Genomic DNA, 20,100 nt, shown 5'->3' with positions numbered 1-20,100 from the left:
ATATTAACACCGTAAGATGAATGGAAGCGAAGGTTAGTTCTAAGTTTGAATAATGTATGGGGCTGTGAAAATCGAAGAGCTTTATTGTTTTATCATCAAGTATATTATATTTCATTTGAATCCATGTATTCACTTGTGGTTAAATATAGTCACCCTTTCTTTTAATGTGATCATTTAGGTAAATAACTAAGCGATTAACCGAATAATAGAGACCAGACATGGTAAACAGCAGAGGCTTATTTAATACATTGTGAACTTTGCAGTAGTTATTTAATTTTATGTTTATTTATTTATTTATTCATATATTTGTGAACGAAGCGGTACAAGGTGTCTCTTGTTCCGTTTCAAGGGAATGTTAAAGTTCAATAGGTCAACGTCCTGGTGACGATATGAGACCCTATTTAATACACGAGCATCTCTCTTTTACCTTTTTTTTAAGATTCCGTTGTCCTTTAACAAGGAACTCTCATAGTGTCGCCATTTCCGACCGTTTGACCGTTAGTGCTAGCAAGCTGTAAGTAATGCTTACCAAGCAGACAAAAATTGTGAAATAGAATTTAGAAAAATAGTAGATTGTACAACAAGAGCATAAAACGAGCCATTTTACCCGAGGCGTTCATATAGCCACCCGAGCCGGTACGGCGAGGGTGGATAGCCACGTCGAGGGGAAAATGGGTTTGCTCGAGTTTTACAATCTACTTTTTACTTCGATGGCGAGGAAATGAAATAGCAACAGTGGAAACAATGATTCACTTTCTATGTACTTTTTATTTTTTTGTGCATTATTATAATAATTCTTTTTTTTATTTTACTGATTTATTATGATTGATTTAAATGATTTTTAGTTTTATATAAATTAAAAATTATTTAAAAAATATACAGAAACTTTTTTGTTTGTGGCTTGTTGACACCTGATTACCTTGGTCTTAAGTTGGTCTTAGACGAAGATTTTATTTTATGCATAAACACGAACTTTACGAGTATGAGAAGTGAAAATAACTTTTTCACACCTCTCCTTCAGAAAAGTAACTTTTTCTCCCTGACGAGGAGGGAGCAAAGTGCAATTTTTCAGTTCAAGGCTTTTCTAAGTATTTTATTGCAAATGCCATTTTTTTTAAGTTGATAATTGTAAAGTCACGCCATTTTCTATGCTAGGTGTCTTTAATAATATTTAGAATTTGTTTTTTTTTCAAGTTTCTTAATGCTCGGTGTGAAAAGTTGTATGAGCCACTCGGGAGCAAAATTATTTTCATCTTGGGCGTGTCCAATGATATATGATATTAATGAATATATTATATATTCTGGATTCAATGTACGCCCTTGCCGTCAATACACCATTTTACTCCCTTGTGACACAAATAACTATTCTCCCCTAACGTGAGGTAAGGATGTTTTTTTTCCTTGTTTAAACCCATAGTAGTCTGACATACCGTTGGATAGGATTTTCAAAAACCGTTGGTTCTAAAAATCTGTAATAAGTATGATGCATATGTAATAAATTTAAAAGGAAAACTGTTGTAGTCTAGTAGGATTTACAAGTTGACGAGTATTAGTCGATCAAAACTTTCTAATGAATACTTATAATTTTATTTACTTATTGCTACATTTTAGTGGCTCGTCTCGCACTTGGCCGGTTTTTTGTTCTCATTTACCACGGTCTTGTTATCTGGTTTGAGTGATTTATGTAAACATTAAAGCTTTTCGGTATTCATTAATATTTATATTTAAGGTAACCTTAGTATATTGTATGCCTTGCATGACTGACTGCACGATTGATTCGCCATAGGTATACCTACACATTATTTATTTTCTAAATCACCTACCTAATCAATATTCACATTGAGTTTAAACAAAGGTACGTAATAATGTTTAATTTATAAAGAGAGGGGCGGGTATACGTGTATTCGTGCTTACCAAGTCCACACAGTGTTACCAAAAAATAAAACGAAAGAAATCTCTGGTAACCGATTTATTTAAATTTAATCATTCAATGTACTTCTCATTGGTAACAAAACAATTATCACTTAAATATTATTCTGGTAAAAAGGTCTAATTAATTAGCTACTAATAAAAGTACACAACAGTTGATTTAGTTGAAATAGGGTTCCCTGCATAATTGTGAATGATAGATTTTTCCAGGGTAGTATACAAAAGACCCTGTACTACGAAGTGCATAATTCGAACTTTGTACCTTGCCGTCCCGCTGACGCTAATATTATTTAATACGAGAGTGAGAGGGACGGTACGTTACGTAGTCGTTTTTAGAATTTCGTAGTAGCCCCCTGAAATAACTGGATCAATCTGGGTCCCTATCAAATGCAAGTGTACTTACGCTTAGTGGCGCCTACTTCGATTTTCAACGTACAGATCAAGTGAATAATGTTATTCCATTGTATTTTGTCGGATAAGTTCGTATTTTTCTTACAGTCCACGCTCCCAACAGTCTCAATTACCTTCAGTAAAATTCTGTAAGCTAGTTGAAAAAACAACATATAAATACGAACTTTTAATAAAAAAAATACGATGACAAAACATTACTCACTACTTCTACTATTAAGCTATTAAATGATTTGTATAAAAAGTAAGGGAAAGAGACTAGCATTCGAGTGAAAATTATTAAATAAGTACTTAAGTAAAAGTCCTACTTATCTTAAAAATAATCTTAAATTACTAATACTGAAAACCTTATGAACTAATAAATGCAACCACATCCCATCCCACTACCTATTAAAGTTGTGAAATCAGTTTCCCTTAATAAAACTTTACAACGAAAACTAACTTATTTCTTACATGGGCAAGATATCGGGCCTTATCTCTGAGCAAAATAGTCGCCAATTAGTTGCTATTATCGCGTAACATTGAAGCGTGGCGTGTGTCATGATTTTAGAGTGTCATTCTTTGTCGGTAGGTCGATGTAATCGATGACTTCCCAGTTGGTCTCAGGTTCCTCCGGGAGCTGCGGCGGGAAGGCCGAGCGCGTGAGAGGCACGCCGTCGGCGCTGAGTGAGAGATAGCTCTCGAGACCCGTGTCTTCTGGTGATTCGCGGGCTCTCGCGTTGAACGGCCCGTCTATGTCCTCACTCGGAAGCTCCCAAATGTGGAATTGAGTAGTCATCTTGAAATTCTGTTGGAATAAAACATCGAACTTAGAATCAAATCAGTTTGAGTTGCACAAAACGAAGTCCGTGGTAGGTACGCAGTGTAAAGTCATTTTAAACAGTTTTTGACAAAGGCAGACGATAGGAAGATTTTCAGACTCTTCTTATTGTTTGTGCTATAAAAACTACCGTCATTGTGTTTGAAGTTTGATTTTTTCACTAATTGAGTACTTATTTAACGTTAATTTCAGCGTGATATCTCCCTCCGCGCGTTCCTGAGAAAAAGGGTCGTCTTAAAAATAATATCTAAATTAATAAAAATGAATCGTAAAATGTGTTGCTAGGCGCAAAACTCGGGAACGACTGGTCTGATTTCGCTAATTCTTTTTTTGCTGTGTTCTTTACTATCAGGAGAAGGTTTTTATGGAAGAAAATACAGAAAAAATACAACGGGGGCGAAGCCGCGGGCAACAGCTAGTATCTAAATAAAGTAGGTGCAAAAAGTCATCATAGACGTCTCTATAGTTTATTTTGTCTAGTTACGTAATTCTAATGCAGATGGATTAACGACAACGCTTATGCTCTTACGTTGTTTTTCGTCTTACGTTGTTTTAGTGTTTAGGCCCACTTGCAGTAAACACATAAATCTCGAGTTAGCGTTAAGCTCAGTTTAGTAGTGTCAAATTGTATGGAACTATCAAGCTTAAGCCTGGATTAACTACTAAATCTAGATTTATTTTTTCCTGCAAGACGGCCTAAGTGATGTTAGTAAGCTCCAAGACTTCTGCATCAATAATGAAGGATTATATAGTAAGGCTAGAATACGTAACAAGGATATGTAGAAGTTAAACTGAATTTGTTATACGTAACTTTATGTGATGGGAAGTATGTAAGTATGCAAGTAATTACCAGCAGTACTAACAACCAGCTCGCGGCTACACGAGCCTTGATCAAACCACAATAAACTTGATCCTTAGATGCCCTTGCGTACTTCCGTTTTTCTAAACACCCACAATAGTATATACTTACTTATCAATCATTTTGCACACATGTTAAACGTAAATCACACAATGATTTTACACTAAAGATCCTATAGTGGAATATGACTTTGTAGCGTAGGAAAACTCATCTACCCAAATTAAGTATATCTTGTGTGATTAAAAAGAAGTTATGATCGTTAAATTGGACACTGTTTGTGTTTATTAGTCGCATAATCAAAAGTAAACAGCGACGTCACACGTCAGGATAATGCCAAGTACATGACGGAGTTACGGCATATTTTGAAGCGCTTAGATAAAATCATGACAAATTAGCTTTGTAAATTAGTGGACAATTTAACATGATCATGGCAAATATCATAAAGGATGACGCACGGATAGCAGCGGCTGACAGACAAACAACACGGAGACTGATGGTGCTCGATGTTGGTTCGTTTGATAGCTGATAAGCTGCTTCTTCCACATATCACAATATTTTTTACACACTTTTTAGGGTTCCGTACCCAAAGGGTGCCAAGGGGACCCTATTACTGAGACTCCGCTGTCTGTCTGTCTGTCCGTCTGTCACAGGGCTCTATCTCTTACCTAAGCCGTAAAAGTTAGACACCTGAAATTTTCACAGATTATGTATTACTGTGGGCGCTATAACAACAAAAATTAAAAATAAAGTAAAGTTACAAATTAAAGGGGGTCGTCATACAATAAACGTGTTTTTTTCAGCATTTTTTGGTAGCTAGACTTTATTAGCCGTTGCTAAGGCGACCGAGTCGCCTAGCAACGGCTAGCTATTTCGCCTGAATATTTACCTTTTAAGTTTGCGATTTTAATTATGTTTTATAAAAGCTTCGATAATATAATATAGTGACTGTCTGATTGTGTGGTTTATTCGTTTTTGTGCAAAATTAATAAAGCAATTTATTAACCACGAACCTCAATGAAGCCAACTTTGATAAAGCGCTCGCCAAATTCACACTGTATAATCACTATGTTTACCTATTGTATTTTACACTAAAAAAATCATACTAAGTATTAAGTAAGTAAGTATCATAGTAAGTACTATTTAAATGGTTTATAATACAGTTTAAAATTTATTCACACTAGTCGAGCTTCTTATTATAAATTAAATAAATAAAATTACACAACATACGAAGTCCACTGAATTGCCCGCGAATGAACCAAACTGACAGCTAATTTTTTTTTCTGCTACGGCGCATGGCAAGAGTCTGAAGCGCTATTCAGCCTCCGACAGGGCGACAGCCGAAGAGGATGATAATTTAAAATTGTTCTTTATTCAAAATACTTGCACCTAGTGCTTACATTTTGGCGATATGTTTTTATTAACTTGTAATGTAATGTAACTAGTTATGTTTATTCGGGTGGAATTAATATTTTAACTTAAATTTGAAGTGGATATCTTCAACCGATTGAGCTGAAATTTTGCATGCATGTATAAATCCGATGACAATGCAATATTATTATGACGTAGAGCTGATCTGATGATGAAGTTATATGTTGGCCATAGGAACTCTGTAATAAAACGACACGACTGCATCGATTTTGGTCTCATTTGATTCGTCTTGCCAACCACCTACTTTGGTAACCAGGGGCAAAAGTACCGTCAGCAAAAAAGCTTGTATTAGAATTTTCTACAAAAGATTATTACTGAACTATTTGTTTTTAAAACATTGTATGAAGGTGCCTCTGTAGGAAGGCCCTTCATGCGAGAGTCGCTCGCACTCGCACTTGATCGATTTTTTATTCTTAGTTTTTCTCAATTTTGTAATATGTAACGGAACTAGTAGCTGTTTGCTTAGCAACAAGGAATGTATACAGATAGTTCGGACATGCCATCGCCTCATTAAGTAAGTATAAATGCGAAAGTGTGTCGGTGAATTTGTCTTTTTTTAAGCCGTGTCAGGTGAACGATTTTCGATTTGATCTTTTGCATAGAATTAGTTCAGAACCCCAATATGACAGGTTAAGTTTTTCTCCGGAAAAATAGAGCCGCCGTATTATTATCTATGTCTCGTTACCGCGGCGGTACTAAGAGGGTTATCCTAACTAATATTATAAATGCTATAATTCTAGCTCTTTGTCTGTTACCTTTTCACGTTTAAACCGCTGATTCAATTTAGATTAAATTTGGTATGGAGATAGTTTGAAAACTAGTTTGAAACCCTAGGAGAGATATAGGGTAGCTTTTCACCGGAAAATTACACGCCAGCAAAATAGACGCTTAGGCGCACATGGTCGAAGTTGAGCAAACTGCTGACAATGATTATCATTCCTCCACACCTAGTACTAAATGCTAGGGTTCTATTGGTTTGAGAGAGCACGTGAGATGACGCGGTATTGTTATTGTCAGACGCGGTGTTAAACATGCGGCAGTATTAGTCACAACCTATTGGTTGGTCATTTAGGTACTTTGTACATTATTTGTAGACATTTCAAACAATACAAAACAGAACATGTTGAAATGGAAAGCATTTTGTCCGCTTTACATTATAATCGAAACAACGTTAAGATAAAGACGAACACGCCCAAAATAGGGTTCCGTAGCCATTACGAAAAAAATTAAGTAATATTTTTCCAAGGATTTCGTATTTTGTACGGAATTTTCCAAGTTTAGGTACATTTTATATCTTAGGCTGCTATTTACTGTAAAACTACTAATAATTAATTCTCCAGAAAACTTAACCGTTATAGTTTTCCTTGTATATAAGTTTGATATATAGGTGTACCAGAATCTGATGGCATTTTTAAAAGTAAATAAAAAATCGGTCAAGTGCCAGTGCGAGCGACTCGCGCATGAAGGGTTCCGCACCTCCGTAAAATGTTTTAAAAACAAATAGTACAGTAATAATTTTTTGTAAAAAAAACCTAATACAAACTTTTTTGTTTACGGTACTTTTTGCCCCTGTTTACCAAAGTAGGTAGTCGTCAAAACGAATCAAATGAGACCAAAATCGATTCGGTCGTGTCGTTTTATTACAGAGTTCCTATGGCCAACATCTAATCATCTAACTTCATCATCAGATCAGCTCTACGTCATAATAATATTGCATTGTCATCGGATTTATACATGCATGCAAAATTTCAGCTCAATCGGTTGAAGATATTCACTTCAAATTTAAGTTGAAATATTTAATATTTTATTTAAATTATTTTATTCCACCTGAACAAACATTAATAGTTACAAACATTAATTAGTTACATTACATTACAAGTTAATAAAAACATATCACCAAAATGTAAGCACTAGGTGCAAGTATTATGAATAAAAAACAATTTTAAATTCTCATTCTCTTTGGCTGTCGCCCTGTCTGAGGCTGAATAGCGCTTTAGACTTTTGCCATGCGCCGAAAAAAAAAACGGCGCGTACCTACTTATTATGAAGTAGTGAATAAATCTTCACCTGATTTTAAATTTTGACCTTGTAAATAAATAGTCGAAGACTGAGGGCTTTAATGAGTCGATGTTCGTAATTCTAGTACCGCCCGTGCGACATACTAGTACATTGTGTCTTAAGGGCGGTAAATAAGAAATTACGAACGAGAGTCTATTAGAAGCCCGAAGTCGAAGACTGAGGGCTTTAATGAGTCGATGTTCGTAATTATAGTACCGCCCGTGCGACATACAATGTTTTTCATCACATTTGCGAGTGAAATTGTATATTTGTAAAATAAAAACTAATATTTTGTCAAAAATTGCCGATACCGCTGACTACGCCCTTGGCAGCGCCAGCTCCACGCCGCCCTCCCGCACGCCAGCACGAGCAGCACGCCATTCAGTAACAAACTCATTTACCGACCTTTGGCTTCATGACAGCAAAATTAGTACGGGCAATGACTCATTTACCGACCACGGGTTTTATGACAAGCACATTAAGGTCGAGGGTTTTATTTGGGGGGTTGCAAGCAAGGTAGCCTGCATGTTACGACACTGTTTACGAGCAAGTGTGATGAAAAATATTTTTCATCACATTTGCGAGTAAAATTTTATATTTCAAAGAAAATATATAATTGTTCCAAATATTGGCGATACCTTCGGCTGCGCTCTTGGCAGCGCTGCATGCCCTACCCCTCCCTCAGCATGTGCCTGAGCCGCGTGTGCATGTGGTACTGCTGCTACACCATGTACAGCAGCGCGCGCAGCACCATCAGTACGGGCACCGACTCATTTACCGACCTTGGGCTTCATGACAACAAAATTTGTACGAGCAATGACTCATTTACCGCCCACGGGTTTCATGACAAGCACATTAAGATCGAGGGTTTTATTTGGGGGGTTGCAATCAAGGTAGCCTTCATGTTTTGACACTGTTTACGAGCAAGTGTGATGAAAAAATATTTTCTTGTATCGAAAAGTAGGTGTTAGACGATGCCCAAAAGCACGTTTCGTAACCAACCGTCGCCGTCGCGTGTCATATTCATATACGCGTTTGACTTGCGTTTGACATTCCGTTTGACACTCCGTCTGACACGTTCTTATTACGATCATGGCATGATAGCCGTTTAGCGGCGTGACGTCTAACCTCCGGCAGGCAGTGATGCTGCAGACAGTAGTAGTCCTGCGCGCCGTCGTGGTGGCACCAGGTGCCGTCCGGGAAGTAGGGGTCTAGCCCGGCGTCGTTGAGCTCCACGCGCGGCGCGTAGAAGCCGCCGCCCGCCGCGCGCCGGCAGAACACCGCGCAACCCATCCACATGCGAGCTACAGAACATAACAATTACTCAGTATAGATTGTACCTATAACAAGAGGCTAAAACGAGCCATTTTACCCGAGACTTCCGAGCCAGTTCAGAGAGGGTAGTAGACACGTCGAGGGGAAAGTAGGTTTACCTTATGCTAGAGTACCTACGTTCAGCACATTTATTCGATTGATTTTTAGTTGTTGTTCGGCACATGGAGCGTCAAATTTTTTTGGGATATTTTTGGGGTTATTTACTATCTTTTTGCCCTCCTAAGGGTCACGTCACGGTTTTGTAGATATGATTTTTTTAATGTTATTTCTCAAATTTTCCGAAATCCTGCCTTTAAACGTTCGTAATTTTTTAAATAATGCATGTAAAAAAATAATACATACATGATTGTTCAAATAATAATAGGGTAGTGAGACTTAATCAAAGTGCAATTATTGAAAAGCTATGTACTTTACCTAAACTGTTCATAATAAATTGATTGATTGTTAATCTTACTAGGGTCGTGTGGCGCCTGCAGGCCGCCGCCGCGCGCGTCCAGCGCGGGCAGCCGCGCCGCGAACTCCGCGCAGCGCCGCCCCGCCAGCTCGCCCGCGCCCACGCGCTTCTTCTTGCCGCACACCTGGATAATACCCATATCTTCAACATACAGGGTACATATTAAGAACCTTGAGCCATACGTGTTAAGGAGACTCTTCGCGTTAGTCTGTATGATCACCAACTGTGTTGCATGGCAACACCGAAAATAATGTCAGATTCAAATAAAAAATACGTGTTCAACATTAATTTTGGCCTTTTAATTCGTCTCATATATAAACAGTGCTCTACAGTAACTAAAACGCATAAGACTGTTGCAATGTGAATCAACAAAACCTAAGGAACATTATTGTAACGTCAACCTACACAAATAAAGGTAAGGAAAACCAAACGAGGGTTTTCACATGACTTGTCAGTATTACTCAGCGCACTATATATTGTTAAAAGTGGTTGAAAATGATCAGACTTTGGGAAATCACATCATATCATATCTCGTCGTCGCACACACACGTAATTACCCGCCTCCTACTGCACCTACGCTGACCTACACTCACACTCACACCTAGCAGCAGGTGAGGTTAGGTTAGGCTGCCTGAAATTTAACCCTGTAGACATCGGTTAGACGTTACGTCTGTCGTCAGTTAAGTCCATCATTCTGTAAGAATGACGAGATCATTTTTATTTAATCTTCAAGTACTGACGGATTGTTGGTCCGGACTGATAAAAATAAAATGTATTCAGTAATATTCGTCAATCTACGAGTATTTTGTGATTGACAGAAAACTAGAACGATGGACTGAACTGACACCAGAATGAGCGTTTACCGATGTCATAGGAAATACCTTGGCGTCGTTACAGAGCACGACGTCGTAGGAGACGCCGGCGCAGGCGCTGGCGGCGCACGCGCGGCGCCGCTCGCGGAAGCCGCGCGCGCGCAGCGTGCAGCCCGAGCGGCACGAGCCCGAGCGCCACGCGCCCCAGCCGCCCTCTCCGCTCGCCACCCTGCCCGACCAACAAGTTCATTAAAAAAAAATTTACACAAAAAAAAAATTAATTATGGAAAAATTTACACATATATACATATATTTATTGTATATATATGGGAAAATTTACACCAATGAAGGTTTTCACACAGGCGAAATACTGTTAGATGGAGTTAGTATCGCGAGGTTCATTTGACTTTTGACGTTTGCTTGCGATTCGCTCATTTAGTTTTTTAACCAATCACAAGCAAACCTCAAACGGACCTCACGATATTAACGCCATCAGCGATATCCATGTGAAAACCCTCATTGACATAGTCCCAAACTAAGCAGTACCTACTATCTGAGCGTACAGTCGCCATTACATCTTTAAAAAGTCACCAAAAAGTTAAGAATGCCAAACAATGATCAAAAGTCATATTTATTTTCATCTTTTTTGATACTTCTAAAAGCCTCATCTTTGGGTCATTAAAAAGGTTGAACAATAAACGTAAATTTTATTATAAATGTTATTAAACCTTTAAATATGCTTTTATTAGGATTTCTATTAAATAAACAGAAATATTAGTTACAAACTCATTCAGTTTGACAAATATTTATTCCAACCCTAAGAGGTAGGCAGTCTGCGGAACGTTTTTATTAAAAAAAAAACAAGAGCAGCTGCTTTCGTGCAACGAGGTTGTATAAGAGCGGGAAAATTTTGGCATTTTGAAAATATTTCGTTTTCATGTAATTTATTATCGATATATTTTTAATACTTACTATAAATTTAATTTAAGATTGTAATCAACACATTTGATCCTATCTCTCGCTTTTTCGTGTTGAAGTGAATTCAGTGATCGTAAGTACCTACCTACTATACCCAGCACTGTCTAGAATTAAAAAGTTAACAAAATGCGATTTTTCTCACTGCTTTTTATTAGCAAACCCTGCCTGTTTGAGCTGCTGAGGTGAAAAATAGATACCTAAATACATGTTAAACACTCAAGACTCAAGAACAAGTACCTACCTACTCGTATTATTTCTAATGCGCGAAAAGGAAGGGCAACTGTTGAAACTAAATTTACTTTTAAGACCAAATGTACACAGTTTAAGTAATAAAGGATTATCTTATCTTATCTTATAAAAATATCTGGCCCGACCGTGGATCGAACTCGGGACCTCAAGCTTCGTAGTTAGGTGCTCTAACCACTGGGCTATACGGTTGTCCAAGAAATAACCTAACCAAAAGAAAAGTTGAAAACCCCCTGACATTGTCATTTCAAACTTCAATATTTCGAAAACGGCTGAACCGATTTTTATCAAATATAGCTCAGAAAACTAGCTTTAATTAAAAAAAAAACACATTGAAATCGTTCCATCCGTTTGAGATACAATGTCACAGGTAGACACACCTAAACGAAAAAATCCAAATGAGTTTATAAAAAAATATATAAAAGAACTACAACCGTATTAAGTTAAGATGCTTCACAGTTTTGAAGTCGTTTAAAAACAGACGGAACTTCATCTATGAACAAAAACGAACTGATTTTCTTTCTTTCTTTAACTGCAATTCTGCGACCACACAACACCCCGCATGTTGGTGGTAATTGGGACTTTTATTGACGGATATATTATAAGAAGATTTTCGTAACACACGGGATACGGCGCTTGAAACGCTTCAAGGCCCAACCCGATTAAGCCCATATAGATCCTGAAAGAGAGAGATTTCATTCATTCGATCATTTTGGATTAATTTCAGAGTATAACGCTTGTCTAGGCCACAATAGAGCTCTCACCAGGCGCATGTTAGAGGAGAGCCCGGGCTCGAACCTACGAACGTCTGGTTAAAAGGCCATAGGTCAAACCACTAGGTTGCCAAGACTAAATGACATTGGTAAAGCTACCCATTATTGGCGCTATCGTTGGACGCAGGCGTTGCGTCGTCGGCGCTGCTGCTGTTGGCCGTAGCGGCGGCCGCGGGCGCCGGCGCCGCGTCCGCGCCGCCCGACGACACGCACTCGCCGCCTTGACACCACTGGAAGTATGCAAAACGAATTTTATTACATACCGCATCATGATATACCGCAACTATGTAGATCTCATCGAAAAAAAAAAACTAGTAAAACAAAGCTGGGTTCTAAGAATCGAGCCTGGTTCTTCAACGACCCGTGATGCTGATGCGTGCTCACCATATCACACCAAGCCGAGCTATGTGGTATTAACAAAAATCTACAATGTGCTTTGGAACGGTCATTTGCAATTTTCTTTACCGAATCCTTTCTTTTTTTGTATATAAAATGCTTGATGTGTAGGTACTGTGCACAACAGAACACAGAGCAGCACTTAAGTAGTAACGTTAAGTTAATGTTGGTAGCGATCCAAAGAAGTAAAATGGGGTGGCATTGTTAAACTCGATAGATGTGATGATTTTACAATTACTATGATATCTAAATATAAATCCATATAAAGTGATTTTCAACAATTTTAAAACGTCATCTTTTAGTTTTAGTAAAAGACGATTTATAATGAATGACTAAAATAAAAAATAAATACCTAAGTTAATTTTGAAATTATTTTTAATTGAAACTAAGTAATTATAGTTGCAAAAACGAATAAAAATAAATAATTTCATTGTGAAATTATTTTTTATAGTCGCCCCACAAGTTAAGTTACAGTTTACTGAACAACACACAAGGTCCTACTCCTACCCCCATAGAGAAAATAGTCATAGAATAAGGGTTAGTTAAGTGAGAAGTGATGTGAAAGTTGCGCCTGACCATGGTCGGTCCGCAGGGCGTGCCGGGCAGCGCGGGCCCGGCGTAGTAGAAGCCGGCGCGGTGCGGCGAGCGGCACGCCAGCTGCGCGCAGTGCGCGGCCGCCGGGCCCGCGGGGGATGCCGCCGCGTCCACGTCGCGCAGCAGGATCTGGAAACAATACCAATAACGTAGTTGACGCCATAAAACAATCATTTAAAGACGCAACTCTAATCTACCTATATCTTTTATAAATATGGTGTGGCCTGTAACAGGAGCAATAATTGAAACATAGATCGTACCTACTCCTCAAAATTAACGATATTAGTTCAGACTTTTAAAAATTTTAAGTAGTTTTTAGGGTTCCGTACCCAAGGGGTAATCGGAACCCTATTACTAAGACTCCGCTAACCGTCCGTCAGTCTGTCCGCCTGTCACCAGGCTGTATCTCATGAACCGTGATAGCTAGACAGTTGAAATTTTCAGATTATGTATTTTTGTTTCCGCTGTAACAACAAATCGCACATCTATTGCAACAACGACGTAAATAAAAAACGCGTTTCGCATCAGTCATTATTTGAAAAAAAAGAAAAAAAAAGCATTTACTTCGTTGTTGCAATAGAGGTGCGAAATATTAAAAAAACCGGCCAAGTGTGAGTCGGACTCGTGCACAGAGGGATCCGTACAAATATTTTTATTATATGATGTAACTAAAAATGTATGCTTTTCGCAATTTTTCCTTTATTTGTGCTATAAGACGTTGCTTTTGTACCAAATTTCAAGATTCTGAGTTCACGGGAAGTAGGTACCTTGTAGGTTTTGATTCCCTTGCGAGTGTCGAAAATTTGCAGGATAAACGTCTGTATCTTTTGACTGCGTTGGCTTAGAAGTTTGATTTTTTTCACAGCTCCAAGGGACAGTAGACCTGAGTATTTGATATAAATTACAGCTTGATACCTTTACGCGTTCCTGAGAAAAAGGGTCTTAACAGACGGACAGACGGACGGACAACAAAGTGATCCTATAAGGGTTCCGTTTTAAACAGAATAAAATAAATATATAAGGGGGGCTCCCATACAACGAACGTGATTTTTTGCTATTTTTGCTCGATATTAATAAGGGAAACAGGTAGACGCTTGAAATATTCATAGAATATTTAGTCGTATATTCACTTTAAAAATACATATTTAAATTAAAATAAAATAAATATTTAAAGGGGGCTCCCGTACAACAAACGTATTTTTTTGCTAATACCTAATGTTGTATAGATAATGGTACGGAACCCTTCGTGCACGAGTCCGACTCGCACTAAGCCGGTTTTTTTTATTTTTTCTATTACACTTTAAAGTTTATTCGAAGAAGCAATGTAAACCAAAATGTTTAATGTTTGTAGGGTGACCGGCGACGTCAATTGGGGTCTAGGATGGTCCTACATTGATAGCACTATTTAATTTGCATGAAAAAGGGGAAATCTAAAGGTTCCGCTGTTTTTAAAAGTAGCTGAATATCTTCCAGTAGTTCCAGTCTGACGAGTACGATCTATGTTTTAATGAGGGTTTTGACTGAGGTAAAATATCACTAGATGGCGTTAGTATCGTGAGGTCCGTTTGACGTTTGCTCACGATTGGCTCATTTAGTTATTTAACCAATCACGAGCAAACGTGAAACGGACCTCACGATACCAACGCCATCTAGCGATAATTCGCCTCTGTGAAAACCCTCATTATTTTCTCCTACAGGGCTACTACGAAACTCGAAACTCGAAGTTCGTGTCGTGCGGTCCCTCTGACACTTATACTATTTAATACGAGAACGAGAGGGACGGTACGATACGAAGTTCGAGTTTCGAGTTTCGTAGTAGCCCTGCTGTTACCAGCCACACCCGGTATAGTAATAAGTTAGTGTACATTGAAAATATTTGCAAAAAACTGTTAGTACTAGCACATAATAAATAATAGACTAGAAGTATCTAGCGTAGTGGACTCCAAAATAAGGAGTTTTAGAATTAATATTGTCTTTTTGTCGGTTTTTCTGTAGTACGTTTGTTCACGCTAATCACAGAAATGGCTTAACCTAGAAGGACGCGGCTTTTACGCATGTGATATAGTTTCCTTGGATCAAAATTTTGTGTTTATTACATTGATTGATTATTTATTCTAATGTATATTTACTTATTTCAATTAACTGTAAATCAGATTTTCAGTCACTTTGAAACAATACTCACTGTTCGACTGTACAGTCAAGGGCAAAGATATCGACACGGCCAAAGTTGCAAAAATATGTATACACGGCCTTAATGTTAAGTGCATAAAGTCGTGTATATACATATTTTTGTAACTTTGGCCGTGTCGATATCTTTGCCCTTGACTGTACTGTACTGACTGAGAGAGAGAGAGAGAGAGAGAGAGAGAGAGAGAGAGAAACATGATACGGCAAGCCGCAACGCTGTTTTTCAGTGGGACCCATTTAAAAACTAAAACATATAAAAACATACAACACACTATGACGACACGAACGCCAGCGGAAGTACTGCAGTCCGATGATGTGTTTAAATGATTGGAGGTTTTGTTATTCTATCACACAATAATTAGAACATAGCGGAACGTGTCCGGCGAGCCGGGCACGTCCAGCTTGCCGTCCAGCAGAGACGTACTTGGCCCCTCCCCCCCAGCCCCACACCCGGCCGGGTGCGCCGCCGTAGCGCTCGTGACTCAGCGCGTCCGGTGTGTCCAGCGCTCCAGCGCGTCCGGCTCGCCGTCCAGCAGGCACGTCGCCCACCTATAAGGGACATACACTTGCCCCCTGGCCCCTTACCTCGCATTGCTTCTTGGCACCCCACACCCGGCCGGGTGCGCCACCGTAGCGCTCGTGACGCAGCGCGTCCGGCGTGTCCAGCGCATCCGGCTCGCCGTCCAGCAGACACGTTGCCCACCTGCAAGGGTCACGCACTTGGTCCACATTAATTCAACATAGCCTTGCACTGAAATAGTCGTGACTGTGCGGCTTGTAAAAAAAACAGAAAAGTATTGTACTCGTAGTTGGCAGGCCACTTTTACCCTTGATATGCAATTGAACTGTTGAAAAATAACGAGCTATCTGCTGTATCTAAAGCTGGGTTTAGACAAGTAAGAAAAATCGTGCAAGTTGCAATACATTGCGAGGCCGTAAACACAATGAGTTTGAAGTAGTCAATCAAGTACCGCAACATAATGCAACTTGCACGATTTTTCTTGCAGGTCTAAACTGGGCTTAAGGGTAATAAAGAAATGTGGCAATACCAACAAGTGAATTAATAATAGTACCTACCTACAAATATAAACTTAACATAATAATATGAGCATTAAGCAGGCGTTGCATTGAAAAGTGAAACTGACAAACTTTGCTAATATTTTTATAAGGAGTTAAAGAAATATTACGGCGTAAATCAAAATATTTTATATCATAAACGCATAATGTATCAAAAGCAGAAAACTTTTAGTTTTCAGTAGGTAAGCAAACACTTTACATATATCGATTATTGCCAATAATATATTGTATAATGGTCTATTTCGTAATTAAGGATGCAATTTACAATGTGAAGTGGATACCCCTGGCTGCAATAATACAAGCAAGCATGATCTTACTGCAAGTCGGCGACGACGCGCGCGCTGCACGGCGACCAGGCCGCCTCGCCGCTGGTCCCGCGCGACGGCGACATGATGTAGCCGTCGCGCGCGCACGAGTTGCCTGTGCCGTCGTGGTGCATCCCCAAGCTGAAAATCAATGTTTATAATAAGTTTATGTCAAAAAATCATTTTAATAGTTTGCTAACTGTACTTTTGTTGACTGTACTGGATTTTCATCCAAACTACATATCTTACCAAATCTCAAGTTGATGTCATTATTGTAACCGTTGAAGAGTTTCATCCAGCGGCGTCGCTCCTAGCCGGACTACTAGAATTTCTCTCCCAAATTATCATCACCGGACTATCATACTTAAGTATGCCAAAATTCAACTGAATCATCTCATTGATAATTTTTTTACCGCATCCTTGCCTTTTTTTGACACGAACATATGTAGACGGAGATAAAGTCAGCGAAAAGATAGGACTGGCTTAGCTACCGTAAACTCAGTTTTATATAGTCCTAGCGTTCATCAATAGCCCAAACAGAATTTTTAATATTTCGAACAATTACGGAACTGCTAACGTCATCTAGGAAGTTCATCGCAGCCTAATCCAATATAAACGCACGATAAACCTCCTTATCGTTAGCAGTTCTGTAATTGTTCGAAATGCTAAAAAGTCCGTTTGGACTATTGATGAACGCTTCGGACTATAGAAACCTGAGTTTACGGTAGTTCTGCTTAGCGAACTCTGGAATTTCCTTCACACGCGTGAGCTGAAAAGACTACGCCGCTCATTACCCACACACACACACACATACACTAAGTACATGTTTTATTTTAGAAAGGAAGAAAGAAAGAAAGAAGACATTTATTCACTAACACAGAAGACACACATATACAGCAAAATTAACACAAATAAAATTAAAAAAAAAAAATTACATAAAAAGACATGAAAATAGTAAATACAATATTATGATTGGTTTTTTGGAGTCTTTTTGTATTTTTTATTTCAACTCCAAATGTGTTACTTTTACGGGTATCCCGTGAAACCATATCGAAAATACAAACTGAGACATGGATGCACAGAAAAACCAGAAAAGGAGACCAGCGCTGGGAATCGAACCCAGGTCCTCAGCAATCCGTGCTGCGTGCTTTAACCCCTACACCACCGCTGGCCAGGAATCTAGACACGAATTTTTCCTATGCATACATATCATAGCATTATGCTGAAGCGTTAAACGCCTGCAGCGCTGATTTTCTGCCAGACCCGTCTGTGACTCACGGAACGATACAAAAATATAATAAATAAACCACTTATCTATACATACACAAATAAACTTAAGATAAAAAAATAACTATAACAAACCAATAATGTTATGTTCGTTTTATAAGTAATATTGTCTCCTCATTTGTTAAATTTTTACTGTCAACCGCAATCGCAGCTGGCCAAGTTACACGCTCAGCCTAGTTTAGTTAGTGACGGATAATATAGTCCTACTGCAGTAGGACTAACAGTATACTGTTGTAAATTCTGTTTTCTGTGAAATAACGATTTTGTATTTTTTGTATTTTGTATAAGCGCCATACCCATCCTGAGGTCGTCGGAGTTTCTTACTTGTGTCCGATCTCGTGCGCGAGTATATAGACGGAGGTGAACCCTGCGGAGGGGTAGGGTCGGCCCAGCAGGTCCTGTGCGCCGAACTCTGCCACCACGCAGGCGTGCGCCGGGAGACATACGCCGCCCACCGGTGCTAGACCCATCGTCACGCCGTTGCGCCGACCACCCTCTTCTGAATAGAAGTCTAACCTGGAATATAATTCACGTAGGTACATTGTAATAACTCATGATCAATTATAGCAGAGAGCTTTAATACTGCAATGGTCTTGTAAACCAGCGACGTTAGAACTGATGTAACCGTTTGTCTACAGAGTGAAATGCACAGTTTTGGTCCTTCATTATGAAGGTGCCTGGCATCATTCATGAATGTTATTTCTCTCATGCGTAGCAGTATCTATCAGCGGCTCTACGGATAGCTGGATAAGGTGCCGAGGGTAGAGCGCTGGTACATACCCTGACAACAGCAACGCCATGTCCCAGTGCTCAGGATCATTGTCATCTTCCACGTTGAGCGAGCGCTGATATGCACAGAAGGAGTCGAGCAGTCTTCCTCGCTCGGCGTGTGCGGGCAGCGTCTGCGGCTGAGTGCGGAGTAACGTCAGTCTCACCAGGGACAGCTGGATACGGGTGCCCAAGGTCCAATGCTGATACAACGCTTGTACCTGGAAAATGAAGTGCAAAGTTCCCAGGATGGAATATTTAAAGTTTATTAATATGTCTATTAAAATGTGCTCAAAATTGTTGACCTATATTTATTAATATTGCATCTGAACACTGACTAGAGAAGAGACCATTAACATTTATAAATTGGAAGGACCAAAAATATTTTCCGTGTCATAGTTACAGAGTTCGGTAGATAGTTGTGTAAATTTGTTCAACATAACTACTAAAATGATGTAGGGTTCATGAGTCAAAGTTAAATCAAACTGGAGAATTGATTAAGTAAGGTGGAGCTACTTAACTGAAGAAGAAGGTACTGCAACAACTAACTTACTCCATTAATATAAGCCAACAGCATATCTCTCAGATCAGTCTCTTTGTAATTAAAGTACGGGTAAAAAATCTTGTAGGCGGCTTCATCTAGGAAGAGTGCTATTTCAATGGTGTAGCTCGACGGTTCGGGTTTGTGGTGGTAGTGCGCGCGCGGGGTGCGCGTGCGCCGCGGGCGCGGGCGCAGCGGGCGCGCGTCGTCGCGCGGCGCGGGCGGCGGCGGCGCGCGACGGATCACGTGCGCCGTGCGACCGCCCTCCTCCGCGCGCCCCACACCTGCCGACAGCGGACGGACCTCATACGTTGAGTTGTCCACCACTATCAGGCCGTGCTGAAATTGTATATATGGAGGCACATAACTATTTTAATACTTACTAAGCGAAAGAACATTCATCGGTCAATGTCAACAGTCGGTGCCCCAACATATGTAAGTACCCAATTGTCCATGAAACTAGTATGAAAAAGTGGATAGGAGTTAAGTTGTTGTTTATACCTATTATTACGTATATTATGAGTAAAGGACGACCTGGGATAAACATTTTAAAAAACCCCGACATAAAAAAAGCCAGCAAAAATAAAAATAAAAACACCCGAAAAAAAACGCCGCTAAAAAAGACAGCTAAAAAGTGAAGCATAATTATGCACTACCTAGCTGTTGCCCGCGACTTCATCTGCGAAGAATTCGCTTATCCCTATCCCGCGGAGACTATGCTGATTTCCCTCAAAATTAGCCTAAGTTAATTTAGTATAAGTACCTAGTAATATTTTATTCCAACATGTTAAAAAAATACTTACTAAAATTATTGCAAAACAATTTGATATAAATTAAAAATATAA

The 20,100-nt window shown here is 39.2% G+C and overlaps 1 protein-coding gene across 4 annotated transcripts in view; it reads right to left on the bottom strand.

Annotated features, from left to right (window-relative positions):
* Window positions 1-1,961: 1,961 nt before the first annotated feature.
* LOC141438178 (A disintegrin and metalloproteinase with thrombospondin motifs adt-2-like) overlaps window positions 1,962-20,100 on the bottom strand; it is a 40,016-nt gene continuing 21,877 nt past the window's right edge. For 3 of the 4 annotated variants that reach the window (XM_074101918.1, XM_074101921.1, XM_074101920.1), the window contains exons 4-14: window positions 19,268-19,594; window positions 18,727-18,935; window positions 18,271-18,462; window positions 16,672-16,800; window positions 15,863-15,980; window positions 13,073-13,219; window positions 12,200-12,330; window positions 10,173-10,332; window positions 9,292-9,415; window positions 8,631-8,806; window positions 1,962-3,124 (exon numbers count right to left, since the gene is read on the bottom strand). In XM_074101918.1, the coding sequence (XP_073958019.1) occupies window positions 2,876-3,124; window positions 8,631-8,806; window positions 9,292-9,415; window positions 10,173-10,332; window positions 12,200-12,330; window positions 13,073-13,219; window positions 15,863-15,980; window positions 16,672-16,800; window positions 18,271-18,462; window positions 18,727-18,935; window positions 19,268-19,594 (1,962 nt within the window). In that variant the 3' untranslated portion in view covers window positions 1,962-2,875. The remainder of the gene's footprint in view (window positions 3,125-8,630; window positions 8,807-9,291; window positions 9,416-10,172; window positions 10,333-12,199; window positions 12,331-13,072; window positions 13,220-15,862; window positions 15,981-16,671; window positions 16,801-18,270; window positions 18,463-18,726; window positions 18,936-19,267; window positions 19,595-20,100) is intronic. The other variant, XR_012452458.1, reaches the window with a different exon arrangement.

This window comes from Choristoneura fumiferana, chromosome 18 (genome assembly GCF_025370935.1).
Source record: "Choristoneura fumiferana chromosome 18, NRCan_CFum_1, whole genome shotgun sequence".
Classification (NCBI taxonomy): Eukaryota; Metazoa; Arthropoda; class Insecta; order Lepidoptera; family Tortricidae; genus Choristoneura; species Choristoneura fumiferana.
This window is presented reverse-complemented; position numbering and strand designations above follow the sequence as displayed.